Genomic DNA, 14,932 nt, shown 5'->3' with positions numbered 1-14,932 from the left:
CAAAAGTTACATATTGTTGCTTTAAAGCAAGAAACAAAAAAGTACCAGGACATGAGACCTGCTCAGACCTGTTTTGTGTTGTCAGGGTTACCGGCACAGCAGAGAGTACATCGTTACCCAGAATCCTTTGCCAGGCACCATAGCAGACTTCTGGAGGATGATCTGGGACCACAGCAGCCAGGTCATAGTGTCTCTGTCTGGGACGTCCGGAGCAGGGAGGAGTCCAGGATGGGTCAGTGCTTCTGTCTGGGTCTCGACCACCACTACTAACTACTACTATTGCTACTACTGCTGCCAGGCCTGTTATTACCACTACTACTGCTACTACTACTGCTACTGCCAGGGGCGGCGAGGGGAAAAAACACTTATGCAAAACCTTGATCTCCTTGCTGTGTGTCAGGAGGAGGAGGAGGAGGAGGAGAAGAAGGCAGAGCCGTGCATCTTCTGGCCCCTCAAAGGCCAGCCAATCAGCTGTGAGATATTCACCGTCACTCATCGGAGCGAGAACCACGTCTGCCTGGCCAACGAGGAGATGCTGGTGGTCCAGGACTACGTGCTGGAAGCGACACAGGTTCGAGCCCCTCGTCTCCAGGGTCACCAGGCAAAAAGATTGAGAGCTTTAAAGGAATAGTTCACGCAAAAATTGAAAGCAAAGTTGTGTCATCATCTCCTTCCCCTCATGTAGTTGAAACACAGGTGAAGTTAGTCCATACAAGACACAGGGAGGTTGCCAGCAGTCAGTGGAGCATTTCTTCACAGTTCCAAACAGGCCTATATTATGTTTACACCATCATTTAGTGACAATCTGAACTAAGGCTGATTGATTTGTATAGATCTTTCTGTTCACAGTGTGATTGTTTGGCTGTTTGTGTTTTGGAACTGGGGCCTTGAGATAAACAGATCCAGGATCTACACCCTTGATCTGGATTGACTTAACCAGACAATCGCAATCGCGCTAAACGATCCCACGACGGTGTTTATCAGCTGGTTCTGTCAATTTAGGATTTCCCTATCCAGCTCTGAGCTCGTGCACATGAAACCGCCCACGAAAGAGGTGTGGTTTCTAACAACTAGCCAATCACAATGCAATACACACAGCTCCAGAAAATGTTGACCGCGCCAGACACGCCTATTTCCTCATTCATTCAAAGCGCCAGGGGCGGGGCTCAAGCCCGACCAAGAATTGTCTTAGCCCAACACACACACACACACCTTGACCCGAGTGCCATCAGCTGTGTTTTATCACAATCGAGAGAGATAGAGGGAGAGAGAGAGATGTCTAAACTCAGTTAGCGAGCTGAGCACACTCAAGGAAGATAAAAACTCAGGTGAGAGAACATGTCAGCACGCTAAATGTCCTTTTCAGGTTTAATCAGTCAGCTGGACAGCAGCAACAACGAACCTTTTAGCCAACAGGCCTTCTGCAGCGGTGTGGCACTGAGGAAGCCCTGTTGGCTGAATCATTCCTCAGCCTCAGCGTCACAACGTTCAGATTTCAAAGTAATTGCTACCTTTAAACAATTTGAAACAGCCTGGATAGCAGGCGTCCGCCGCAGCCATTGTTATTTATGTTACTCCTCGGCGCACTTGACAACGGCTTAGTCCCGCCCGTTAGGCTGTTTATTGGCGCTGATTGGCTAATCGTTGGTCCCCCTCGGTGCCGATTGGTGAATCGCTGGTAAAACCGAAGACAAGGCATTTGCATATGACGATGCCAGACCAGAAGCAGCCAAAACGCTGTGTGTTATACGTTTCATTTGGCATGAGGTGGAGGAGAGGATGACAGAGTTTTCATTTTTGGGTGAACTATACCTTTAAAGAGTCGTTACTGATCTCTCTCCTCTGGACAGGATGACTTTGTCTTAGAGGTGAAGCACTACCGCTCCCCCTGCTGGCCCAACCCAGACAGCCCCATCAGCAGCAGCTTGGAGCTGCTCCGCCTGGTGAAGGACGAGAGTGCCAACAAGGAGGGTCCCACAGTCATCCATGACGAGTAAGACCCCCTCTGCTCCACAGTCATTTACTGTTATCGTCATCCCGATACGTGTGTGGTTGTGCTTACAGTATTTACATTTTAGATTATTATTTATTTCTGCCAATTAAAACCCACTTTCTCTCTAGAATTCACATGAAACTAAATGTATTAAATGTATTGTGTATTATGTACAAATTTAATAATTAAGCTATGTTGTCTAACAGAGCTGCAATGATGAATCGATTAGTTATAGACTTAAATGAACCACTCTTTTGATAATCGATTAATCAGAATCAGAATCACTTTTATTGCCACAATGTGAAGGATTACATACGAGGAATCTGTTTTAGTGTCAGTTTGCAGCATAGCGCTCATATCAATATTCAGAGATGAAAAAGAAATGATCTAAAAGGCAAAATCACAACATTGCAAGTGCAGTTTAATATAGACAATATATACACGAATAGGAGGAGTGTTAAGTGGGAATTAACACGTTGAGTGCCATAGCCGAGATATCTCGTCTTACATAATCCAACGGTTGAGTGCCATAGACGAGCTATCTCGTCTTACATAAACATTTTTTTTTTTTGACGGTGGGACATCAATCAACCCCTTTTACGTCTTCTATATCAATATTGGGAGGAAGAGAATGTGTATAATCTATTTTACCGACCACTAAGTGGCGACAGTTCTCTCCCAAGACAGAGAGGAAGGCACAGCCAGCCACAGCCAGCCAGCGCGCTGGAGAAAGCCAGTGTAATTTTCAAGGAAGCAGCTGGGCGAAAACTCCCTCGATCCCACACACACACACACACACACGCGCGCGCGCGCGCGCGCGCACACACACACACTCGAGCACCCCCGCGCATAAATAAGACCAGAATCGCAAAAGCTTACTCAAAGCTCTCAGCCGACATCTCAAGAAACAGTTTTACAGTCCAGACGGCCGCGGAGAATCCTCCCCCCGCAGCACAGACGGAGGGAGGAGCCCGGAGACACACACACACTCTCTCCCTCTCTCTCCCCCTCCCCCCAGTCCCGAGAGAGAGAGAGAGAGAGAGAGGAGAGAGAGAGAGAGAGAGGAGAGAGAGAGAGAGAGAGAGAGAGAGAGAGAGAGAGAGAGAGAGAGAGAGAGAGAGAGAGAGAGAGAGAGCACACAGAGCGGGAGACAGACACGCCGCGGGGGCAAAGAACGGACAGAGATCCCCTCCCCCCAGAGCCGCGGAGCAACGCGCGAACACACACACACACACACACACACACACACACACACACAATACAGTATACAGACTCGCCCAAGGGCACCCACAATCACAGGCAGGTGACTGTTCTGCTGTTTGATTGAATTTCACAAAACTGCGATTATCTCAGCTTGCTGTCTCAGACGCTAAAACCATGCTGTACTCAACGGCTAATATCTACATAACTACTAACTCTGCAAACTAACTCTTTTAGACAGAGAAAGCACACATTCTATTAGTTATTTTTAGATGATTGGTGTTCACGAAGTCTTAACAGAAAATAATCCTCGGCTCTTGTAAAATGAGCCAGAATCCTCAAAAAAAAACCTGGCACAACTTACCTACAGGATTGAAAAAACGGCTGGCACTCAATGTGTTAAATAGGAATTGACAGTCCAAGCGGTGCGTGATGTAGTTAACAAGAGTCATCTAATAGAGTAGAAAGTTGTGGCAGGAGAAGCAGCTATAATAGTTTAATGTAACGAGTGTAGTCCAGCTGCTGTAGGTGTAAAGCAGGGGTGGGCAACTATTTTTCATGGGGGGCCACATGAGAAATCCAGATTGTTGCCGGGGGCCGAACAAATATTGTCATGCCGTAACCCAGGGATGGGCAACTTTGATGATAGAGAGGGCCACAAAAAAAGTCCTCGCTACCAGATTTTGCTGAGGGCTGAACGGCGCCAGCGCGAAAAAATTGGGGCATTTGAAGCCAGGTTTAGAGGAATAACTAATTTTAAATTAACAGTTGTGATGTCATTATTCAGTCTTAACCACCAATATTTGATCCTTTTCTCACTCACTCCTATGTCACCACCTGCTCTCCCTGCAGGGCTTGAAATTAACTTTTTTCACCACCTGCCAATATGGCTGCTAGATTTTAAAGTTACCAGCCAATTAGAATTTCCACTATCCAAAATGTTTTTCTTGAAATAAACCAGAATATGAGTGGGTTAATTTAAGCATAAGTATCAGTAAGTGGCCCGGGATTCTCAAAGCCTGTGTTGAGGGTCACACGAACATGCACTCTTGAAGCTAAATAAATCCAAAACCAACAAGTTAATTATTTAAATTTCTACCTCAATGTAGAACAGCCATTTCTTACACATGAGATTACTTTTGGCCTTTTAGTCATAAAGATTATTGAAAGATATTCCATATTCCAGACTGAAATGCTATAACAGAAGAATATTGGCCAGAATGACATGAACATTTGGACACTTATTCAGCGGGTATCTTGCATGTTGCGTTCAGGTGCAATGTAAAAAAAAAAAAAAACTTTTTTTGCAATTCCGTCGCGGGCCACACAGGGGGCCGTATGTTGCCCATGTGTGCTTTATAGTAACGTTCAGTCATAACTCATTTATAATTAAGCCCATAGTTAATGAACTAATCATGTACAAAACACACACACACACAGTCACATATTTTATACTGTATATGTTGTAAGCCTAATTTTTGCCATCACAGCTGCTTTTTACATGTATGGGATAATACAGGCTAATATACAAGGTGTCCCAAGCTCTGAGTCATTATAAACTCAATTAGCTACAGAAGCTAATGTTGACATTCAGTCCTTGTATATTTCTCTCATGTGTTCATCATTCCTTTCCTCCTCTGTGTGTGTGTGATTGAGAAATGAGATGCAGGTGGTGTTCATCCTAATTGGCCTGGTCAGGTGTCAGATTGCTGCTGGCTGATTGACTGGTGGAGAGCATTTAAGGCAGCTGATGCCATCTTGTCGCCCCTTGCTCTCCTCATTCCCAACGATGATGGCTGCTGTGCTGACTGCTGTGTTCTGTCAGGTAGGAACTGTGTGTAGACCTACTTTAGTAGTTCTGCAGAACTTTATTAAGATGTGTCTTTATCTTGGTAGACCTGTGCAGTCTAAACTGTAAATAGTTACCTTCCAGATCTACACTTTTGTACACTGTAAATAACACTTACCCAAGTAGCAGAAAGTAGGGGGAGAAGCCCTTTAGTTTTTTGTAACATTTTCTCATGTTTATTTTGTAGGAGCTTATAGGTAAGAGCTGTGTCCCTTATTTAATCCATCATTTTCTTTTCTTAGGTAAATTTAAGGTTGGTGATTAGTTTGATTGGTTAGTTGTGTTGGGGCCATGCTGTGCTCTGAAACTAAACCTGCTACTTGTGAACTTGTGATGGTGGTTTGGCTGATCATCCTTGGGAGTGGGAAGAGTGGGGGCACTTTTGTGTTGCGGTCCGGTTCCCCGAGGCCGGTTCCTAACATAATTGGGTGCTCGTCTGCTTTTCTCATTCGTCAGCACGTCGTCTGTGAGTGTGTGTATATATATGTTTTATATGTTTGTCTGGTGGGCAGTCTTTGTGCAGGTGGTAAATGGTGTTAGTCAAGGTGCCTTTGCATGGAGCGGAGGAAGCTCATGGTGGTAAAGCTGGTGGAGATGTTTGTTGGAGGAGGAGCCGGTCAGAGGGGACCAGTAAGACTGAGGAGGGGCGTGACAAGGCAGGGCCATCAGTAGCACCGTTTCTCCTCTTTCTGTGTAGACTGCTACCCTACAAGAGTCTCCGTACATAGACTTGCCTGTCACTCTGACTCCCAAGCCGTCTAAATCAGCGATACAGACGTATTTACAAGTGTCACAGAAACATTTCAAAGCCACATATTGAGAAGGGTTCATAGCTTCTCGACGTCGGGGTTAGAAAGCTCGTCGCTGCTCATAAATGCCTCTTTTCATCTGAAGTCTGTGCTGGTGATATTTTTTACCAAGCTTTCGGCCAGAGTGGCGCTGTTGAGCGCTCTGACGGCTGGGAGCTCTAACCTGGAAAAAATATCACCAGCACAGACTTCAGATGAAAAGAGGCATTTATGAGCAGCGTCGAGCTTTCTAACCCCGACGTCGAGAAGCGATGAACCCTTCTTCTCAATATGTGGCTTTGAAATGTTTCTGTGACACTTGTAAATACGTCTATCACTGATTTAGACGGCTTGGGAGTCAGAGTCACAGGCAAGTCTATGTACGGAGACGGGACTCTTGTAGGGTAGCATAGTCTACACAGAAAGAGGAGAAACGGTGCTACTGACGGCCCTGCCTCGTCACGCCCCTCCTCAGTCTTACTGGTCCCCTCTGACCGGCTCCTCCCAACAAACCTCTCTCCACCAGCTTTACCACCATGAGCTTCCTCAGCTCCATGCACACCATTTACCACCTGCACCAAGACTGCCCACCAGACAAACATATAAAATATATATATATACTCAGACGACGTGCTGACGAACGGGAAAAGCGGACGAGCCCGCAATTATTTTAGGAACCGGCCTCGGGGAACCGGACCGCAACACAAAAGTGCCCCCACTCTTCCCACTCCCAAGGATGATCAGCCAAACCACCATCACAAGTTCACAAGTAGCAGGTTTAGTTTCAGAGCACAGCATGGCCCCAACACAACTAACCAATCAAACTAATCCCCAACCTTAAATTTACCTAAGAAAAGAAAATTATGGATTAAATAAGGGACACAGCTCTTACCTATAAGCTCCTACAAAATAAACATGAGAAAATGTTACAAAAAACTAAAGGGCTTCTCCCCCTACTTTCTGCTACTTGGGTAAGTGTTATTTACAGTGTACAAAAGTGTAGATCTGGAAGGTAACTATTTACAGTTTAGACTGCACAGGTCTACCAAGATAAAGACATCTTAATAAAGTTCTGCAGAACTACTAAAGTAGGTCTACACACAGTTCCTACCTGACAGAACACAGCAGTCAGCACAGCAGCCATCATCGTTGGGAATGAGGAGAGCAAGGGGCGACAGGATGGCATCAGCTGCCTTAAATGCTCTCCACCAGCCAATCAGCCAGCAGCAATCTGACACCTGACCAGGCCAATTAGGATGAACACCACCTGCATCTAATTTCTCAATCACACACACACAGAGGAAAGGAATGATGAACACATGAGAGAAATATACAAGGACTGAATGTCAACATTAGCTTCTGTAGCTAATTGAGTTTATAATGACTCAGAGCTTGGGACACCTTGTATATTAGCCTGTATTAGCCCATACATGTAAAAAGCAGCTGTGATGGCAAAAATTGGGCTTACAACATATACAGTATATAAAATATGTGACTGTGTGTGTTTTGTACATGATTAGTTCATTAACTATGGGCTTAATTATAAATGAGCTATGACTGAACGTTACTATAAAGCACACATGGGCAACATACGGCCCCCTGTGTGGCCCACGATGGAATTGCAAAAAAAGTTTTTTTTTTTTTTTTTTTTTACATTGCACCTGAACGCAACATGCAAGATACCCGCTGAATAAGTGTCCAAATGTTCATGTCATTCTGGCCAATATTCTTCTGTTATAGCATTTCAGTCTGGAATATGGAATATCTTTCAATAATCTTTATGACTAAAAGGCCAAAAGTAATCTCATGTGTAAGAAATGGCTGTTCTACATTGAGGTAGAAATTTAAATAATTAACTTGTTGGTTTGGGATTTATTTAGCTTCAAGAGTGCATGTTCGTGTGGCCCGCAACACAGGCTTTGAGAATCCCGGCCACTTACTGATACTTATGCTTAAATTAACCCACTCATATTCTGGTTTATTTCAAGAAAAACATATCGGATAGTGGAAATTCTAATTGGCTGGTAACTTTAAAATCTAGCAGCCATATTGGCAGGTGGTGAAAAAAGTTAATTTCAAGCCCTGCAGGGAGAGTGTGGTGACATAGGAGTGAGTGAAAAAAGGATCAAATATTGGTGGTTAAGACTGAATAATGACATCACAACTGTTAATTTAAAATGAGTTATTCCTCTAAACCTGGCTTCAAATGCCCCAATTTTTCCGCGCTGGCGCTGTTCAGCCCTCAGCAAAATCTGGTAGGGAGGACTTTTTTTGTGGCCCTCTCTATCATCAAAGTTGCCCATCCCTGGGTTACGGCATGACAATATTTGTTCGGCCCCCGGCAACAATCTGGATTTCTCATGTGGCCCCCCATGAAAAATAGTTGCCCACCCCTGTGTTAGAGGGTACACACAGGAGAATACTGTCACAGAGGACTAAGAGATGATTTACCATCTAAGGCAGGGGTGGGCAACTATTTTTCATGGTTACCAGCCAATTAGAATTTCCACTAGCCGAAATGTTTTTCTTGAAATAAACCAGAATATGAGTGGGTTAATTTAAGCATAAGTATCAGTAAGTGGCCGGGATTCTCAAAGCCTGTATTGAGGGTCACACGAACATGCACTCTTGAAGCTAAATAAATCCAAAACCAACAAGTTAATTATTTAAATTTCTACTTCAATGAAGAACAGTCATTTCTTACACATGAGATTACTTTTAGCCTTTTAGTCATAAATATTATTGAAAGATATTCCATATTTCAGACTGAAATGCTATAACAGAAGAGTATTGCCCAGAATGACATGAACATTTGGACACTTATTCAGCGGGTATATTGCATGTTGCGTTCAAGTGTATGTATGGTGTAAAGTGACGTGTGGATGGGGGGGGGGGGTCCTTAGTAGAGGGGGCTTTCGGGCCTCGTTGGGAAGAAGCTGTCCTTGTGGCGAGAGGTTTTGTTCTTGACAGATGTCAGCCTCTGCTTGTCGAGGGAGAGCATTTAAAAAAGTTTGTGTCCGGGGTCGGCGGGGTCGGCCATGATTCATTGTTTTAGTCAATTTAAGGCAGAATTCTCTGATTCCAGCTTCTTAAAAGTGAATATTTTCTGGTTTCTTTACTCCTCTATGTCAGTAAACTGAAGTTTGAACGTCTTTGGGTTGTGGACAAAACAAGACATTTGAGGACATCATCTTGGGCTTTGGGAAACACTGATCCATATTTTTCACCATTCTCTGACATTTTATATAAAACTAGTCATCAATGAAATAATCTAGTCGTAAACTAGTCGATTAATCGAGAAAAATAATTGACAGATGAATCGACAATGAAAATAATCATTAGTTGCAGTAGTTGTATATTCTTCACACAAATTAAACAGCAGTGTTTTTGCTTTTCGCTTTTTTCAAGAAAAAGATGTAACGACTCAGAACTGAATGAGTTGAGATGATATGAGGATATTTTTTGCAGTGAAAATCTGAACCTCTTTGCTGTTGCAGAGTGGGCGGAGCCTCTGCGGGGACGTTCTGCGCTCTGTCCTCTCTGATTGGCCAGCTGGAGGCTGAGGGCTCGCTGGACGTCTTCCAGGCCGCCAAGATGACCAACCTCATGAGACCAGGAGTCTTCAGCGACACGGTGAGCGTGACGTCACACTGAGGGCTGGGGCAGACAGGGGACTTGGGCTTAGGACTTGGACTCGAGTCAAATTTAAAGCAGCTACGAGCAAGATTTTCGATTGTTATTAAACAGTATAATTACAATATTGATGCATCACATCTTACCTATAATAGTAGCTGAGACCAAAGCCGTGTGAATCGGAGATTGCTCTCTTAAGTCTGTGTCTGTCTAAACTCGCGTCAACAGGGGGCTCTCTCTCTCTCTCTCTCCTTACCGCCGGACCGGCTAAACCCGGAAGTGAAACGCAGCTGCCTGCATTCCCCCGTTCGCGCTGCCTAGCAACATACCATAAACAAGGAGAACACCATGCATACTCTCGCGAACATCTCTCGTTATATTCTTTTTGGAACTTATTTTGTGGTTATGGCCGAAGTGGCTGCTGCAAACCGTTTCATTTCACTTCCTGATCTGCCCTGGCCACAGAGAGACTAACACTGGCCGATTCACTCGGGGTTCAAGCGAGACTACTCTGCGTTGGTCTCGTCTACTATTAGAGGTAAGATGTGATGCATTGATATTAAATTTAGACTGTTTAATAACAATCAAAAATCTTGCTCGTAGCTGCTTTAAGTCATGCACACAGTGACTTGAGACTTGACTTGAGACTCGTCCTAAAAAAACTTCACATTCGACTTAACTTTTGGTGCATATTAAGGAAATGTCTACTCTACTAATAATGTCAACTCATCAATGCTGATACTCTATGTTAATAGATAAAAGAGTGATGATAATACAGTACATGCTTTGAATCCCTTAGTTTTAGCTACACCGTGTTCTAAGCAGACCGGATGGCATGCAGCAGATGATAGAACGCTCATCCATAAGCGACTTGACACTTTACTTGGATTTGTGACCAGACTTGAGACTTGACTTGGACTTGCAAAAAATGACTTGTGAGCAGCATGTCTGGTCTTGGAACATAAAGCAACCGTTCACCCCCAAATCTAATAATAAAAAAAATACATATTTCCCCTCTTACCTGTAGTGCTATTTATCCATTTAGATCGTTTTGGCGCGAGTTGCTGAGTTTTGGAGACATCGGCCGTAGAGATGTCTGCCTTCTCTCCAATACAATGGAACTGGATGGCACTTGGCTCGTGGTGCTCAAAGCGTTAAAAATACATACAGCAGGACTTGAGTTTTATCTCACCTGATTACAGTACTTTGTATGAATGAACTATGTGAACCAGCCGTGAAACAAATATGAATGGTGGTGAATGGCAAGAGACAATTTTTTTTATCCCGTTTGATTTGTGCCATGAGGTTCACATATTGTTTGTCAATTTAGATTTTAAACTGACGTCGCATAAGACAGTCGCATAAGTGACGTCTCTCCCGGCAGGCCGTGTTGGTGTGACAACATATATATATTGTATATATATTGTGTGATGTAGAACGGTTTAATACAAAACTAAGCCTTACATTTCAGTTTGATGACAAACTGCGACTTTCTTGACACGCAAAATTTACACGTGGATTTCAAGGCACTATTCAAACGGGATCCAAAAAAGTATCGTCTCTCGCCGTTCACCACCATTCATAATTCTTTCACAGCTGGTTTGTAGCTGAAGCAGGAAGTTGGCGTCACTTTGGCTCTCTAGTGATCTGCCTCATGGCTGAACTCATTTCCCACACGCCTGCTCTGTGTGTGTGCAGGAGCAGTATGAGTTCCTGTACAGAGCCCTGCTGAGTCTGGTGGGGACTGAAGAGGACCAGAGAACCCTGCAGTCCTCCGACAACAACGGCTCCATCGTGGTCGGAACTGCCTGCGCCGCAGAGTCCCTGGAGTCCCTGGTGTGACCGGAGAGCCTGGAGTCTCTGGTGTGACGTCCGCGAGTGTCTAGCATTTTCCCAACCCAGTTTAGCTGAAGCCACACCCACTTCCGTATGACGAAAACCTCGGATTTCGAATTGGAAGAACGTGATGCTCGGGCTACCCAGAACCCACCGGGTCCCGCGGGGCTGGCCCGCCCCGCAGGCGGTCTGGTTTGGCAATTAGGAAAATATTGCGGGCTCAGAACATGACAAAGCAACATTATTATATAACTTACAGCAGCGAAACAAGCAGACTCACCCTTTATTAAAGACGTGAACTCTCTCTCACATACACACACACACACACACACCTGTACACACACACACACACACTTGTACACACACACAGCTGTACACACAGACAGACAAGGTGAGTCTGCGAGTCTGAAGCCGACTGCACCTGCTGCACTCTCTACTATAGCCTACATGGTGGAGTAAAGAGACGCTTCAAATGAGGTAGCCTATGTGTCTTTAAAACAAATATTTTGGAAGGATTATTCGCTGTAATTATTATTTGAAGTGTCCATGAACAAATTCAGATTTTCTGTTAATGGACTGTGACCTATTTGTCAACTTTACTGCAACATGACCAATTGAGAGAGCATGAGGTAATTAAAAGAAATTGGAAAGAATAAGAACTGTTTCTGTAGCCTAGGCCTACCTGCTACCTCCTTTTGAAGATATTGGATTAATTGAAGAAAGACAGATAACAGCTATTTAGAGTTTGTAACACCGACGAAGCAGAAAGAACTCCTAACGACATGAAAGCAGCAGCCGCGCAATGCAGCCAGCGTAGTAAAACTGTTGTGCGCGCGCGTGTGTGTGAGAGAGAGGGCAGAGAGACAGAGTTTTCACATTAAATTGGCATTGTGCAGGGTGGGATTGGGTTTGGCATTTTCACACATTTGAATGGGGCGGACTGGCTCTAATGACGGGTTGGTTTGGTGCGGGCCTTAAAAAACCCTGACCCGCGCATCACTACTGCCTACCAGCACGAGGGTCGCAGGTTCGATCCCCCGTGTTAGCTCCGGCTTGGTCGGGCATCCATACAGGCACAATTGGCCGTGTCTATGAGTGGGAAGCTGGATTGACGATGTGTGTCCTGGTCGCTGCACTAGTGCCTCCTCTGGTCCTCCCATGTGCTGCGTCCTGCTGGTGAAACCCCTCGCTGTCAGGTGAAAAGAAGCGGCGGCAGGGGATATTTAAAGTTTATATTATATTATAGTAATAATTTCAGTCTGTAATAGTCAATCACTAGTTTCAATTCAACTTCTCACTTGTAGTAGTGACTTGCCACCTCTGGAAACTGATTTCTCTCAAAACATTTTAGAAAAATTTGGGCGAACCATTTTCCTAATATAAGAGAAAGTCTCCAAACGAGCCGCCATGTTTTTACCGTTTGAAATCCAAGGCTTACGTCGTGCAGAAGTGGGCGTGGCTTCATCTAAACAGGGTTGAGCAGGACCCCGCCTCCCACGGACTCCTAACCGCCAGCAGCAACGGCAGCGCTTCACCTTTCTTCCCCCTTCCTCAGCAAACACTGACTGAGCCTCTCCTGGTGCCGGCTCACGCTACAGCGCCCTCTCCTGGTGCCGGCTCACGCTGCGACGCCCTCTCCTGGTGCCAGCTCACACTACGACCACCACAACAAATACAATCCAAATCAAATGTCTTTTGAGGTTTTTGGAGAAGTTCTTTCAAGATGGAGAGGAGAACGACCGAATCGCCAAGTTAAGACTCTCAGCCGAGTTAGTTGAAGATTTTAAAAGTCCTGCAGTTTGAGGCCGGCGTCTTCTGAATGCGTTCCTCCAGCAGTGGATATAGTAGATTGCTAAAGTCACCATCTTTTCTGGGTTCGGCATGGGACCTGAAGGATTTCATTCCCATTCATTTTCCCATAGACATTTCGAAAAATACATCTGAAAAGTTTTACTTGGTCAAACCAAGCGAGCCAGCTACTGTATATTCAGAATCAGGAGAGACCTTTCACCAAAACTTAAAGGGGAACTCAACCTCCAGAATTGTGGCAGACCTGCCTCCACTTGGGACTCCCAACCTCGATTGGGCGAATGGTTCTCGAGATAAACTTATTTTTGTGTTGCAAGTAGGTGGCGCTATGTCGAATTGCACAGAATTCAGCAGTGCACTCTGCCCGGCCGACCTCACGAGAGTGGGTTTCAACCCCTAGTGAGGGCACTCTCGCTGGATGAAAATGATAGTGTGTAGTTTACTCTCAATGTGGAGCTTTTGACCAGAATCCTCACCAACACTTCTCAAAAGCCAATTGGTTTAAAGCTGAAAATAATTGTTTTGGGTTTAGTTACCATTTAAAAATAAATCAATTGGAAATTGCCCCTTTTTAAAGTTTTGGTCCGAGTGTGTTGGTCTCACCTGATTCGGAATATAGCTGAATCACTAACCAAGTAAAAGTCTTTTTATAAGGATTTATAAAAGGGTCTATGGAAAAATGAATGGGGAAAGGTGTCATGCCGAACCCGGAAGAGGACGTGACGTCAGCACTCTATGGACTCCCTTTGATCTTGTCATGTGTGCCTTTCTGTATTTCTTCTAACACCGTTGATACAGCTGTAGACTAACTATCCAACGTGTTGCTGTTGTACTGCCACTCCGCTGAGACGTTTGCTCAACTAACACACTTTTCCTAAACTTTTGTATTTATTGGCAAGTAAGCCAAATGGGGTGGGGGGGGGGATTCAACTTTTTACATCAAGGGACAAAATTAGTTTTGTCTTTTGTAGAGCTCATGCACTGAACTCCTCTGTAAATACCATTACCTTACAATGGTAGCAGCCGTGTGCTATTGAAGTCAAATATTAATAAGGGCCTGGAATAATAATCTAATGTAAATAATATTATAGTAGTCAACTCGATGGACCAAATTTCTATTTATACCTCTAGATTTTTATATTTTACCATTTTTAGTGTGTTCACATGTATGATTTAATTCTAATTTAGCTGGAAAATGTTTTATTCTGGCTTTTGTAACAGACTAAATGTGATGCATGGGGTACTGACTTTTTTTTTTTTTGCCGGACATGAAAGTGCTGGATTATTATCTAATGGGATTAAATAAGTGAAAGAAACCAAGCAGAAAGTCTTGTGGAGTGGTTTGTCACTGTGAATGTTATGGCTGCTCAACTCGATTTTAATCTCAATTACAATTTTGGATTCCCACAATTATGAAAACAATAACGAGATAAAACAATTATTATTTTTACATTATTTATTTTAGTTAGCCTATTTATTTATCTATCTAAAAATAATAACAATTTTATTTTCATTTATTTCCTTGTTTTTCCCTTAAATTATATTTAAAGTTCAAAGACATCCAGTATTAAAAAGACACATTTTTGCAAAGCCGGTACGGTATGCGTCCTGGACACTGCACTAGCGCCTCCTCTGGTCGGTCGCGGCGCCTGTTCGGGGTGAGGGCAACTAGGGGGAATAATAGTGTGTGATCCTTCCACGCTCTACGTCCTGCTGGTGAAACTGCTCGCTGTCAGGTGAAAAGACGAAGCATGGTGCTAGTCTACAACTCTCCCCAGATTGGCAGAGGGGGTGGAACCACGACCAGGACAGCAGGGGGAATTG

General features: G+C 44.2%; 1 protein-coding gene across 1 annotated transcript in view; it reads left to right on the top strand.

Annotated features, from left to right (window-relative positions):
- The window catches only part of ptprz1a (protein tyrosine phosphatase receptor type Z1a), a 113,140-nt gene extending 98,929 nt beyond the window's left edge, over positions 1 to 14,211 (top strand). Inside the window, exons 27-31 of the mRNA XM_083663296.1 lie at positions 86 to 232; positions 419 to 571; positions 1,851 to 1,993; positions 9,328 to 9,463; positions 11,162 to 14,211. Of these exons, the coding sequence (XP_083519422.1) occupies positions 86 to 232; positions 419 to 571; positions 1,851 to 1,993; positions 9,328 to 9,463; positions 11,162 to 11,305 (723 nt within the window). The 3' untranslated portion in view covers positions 11,306 to 14,211. The remainder of the gene's footprint in view (positions 1 to 85; positions 233 to 418; positions 572 to 1,850; positions 1,994 to 9,327; positions 9,464 to 11,161) is intronic.
- The last annotated feature ends 721 nt before the right edge of the window (positions 14,212 to 14,932 follow it).

The sequence above is a fragment of the Poromitra crassiceps genome, assembly GCF_964638095.1.
Source record: "Poromitra crassiceps genome assembly, chromosome: 30".
NCBI lineage: Eukaryota > Metazoa > Chordata > Actinopteri > Beryciformes > Melamphaidae > Poromitra > Poromitra crassiceps.
Note: the sequence above shows the minus strand (reverse complement) of the source record. Positions and strands in the feature narration are given on the sequence as shown.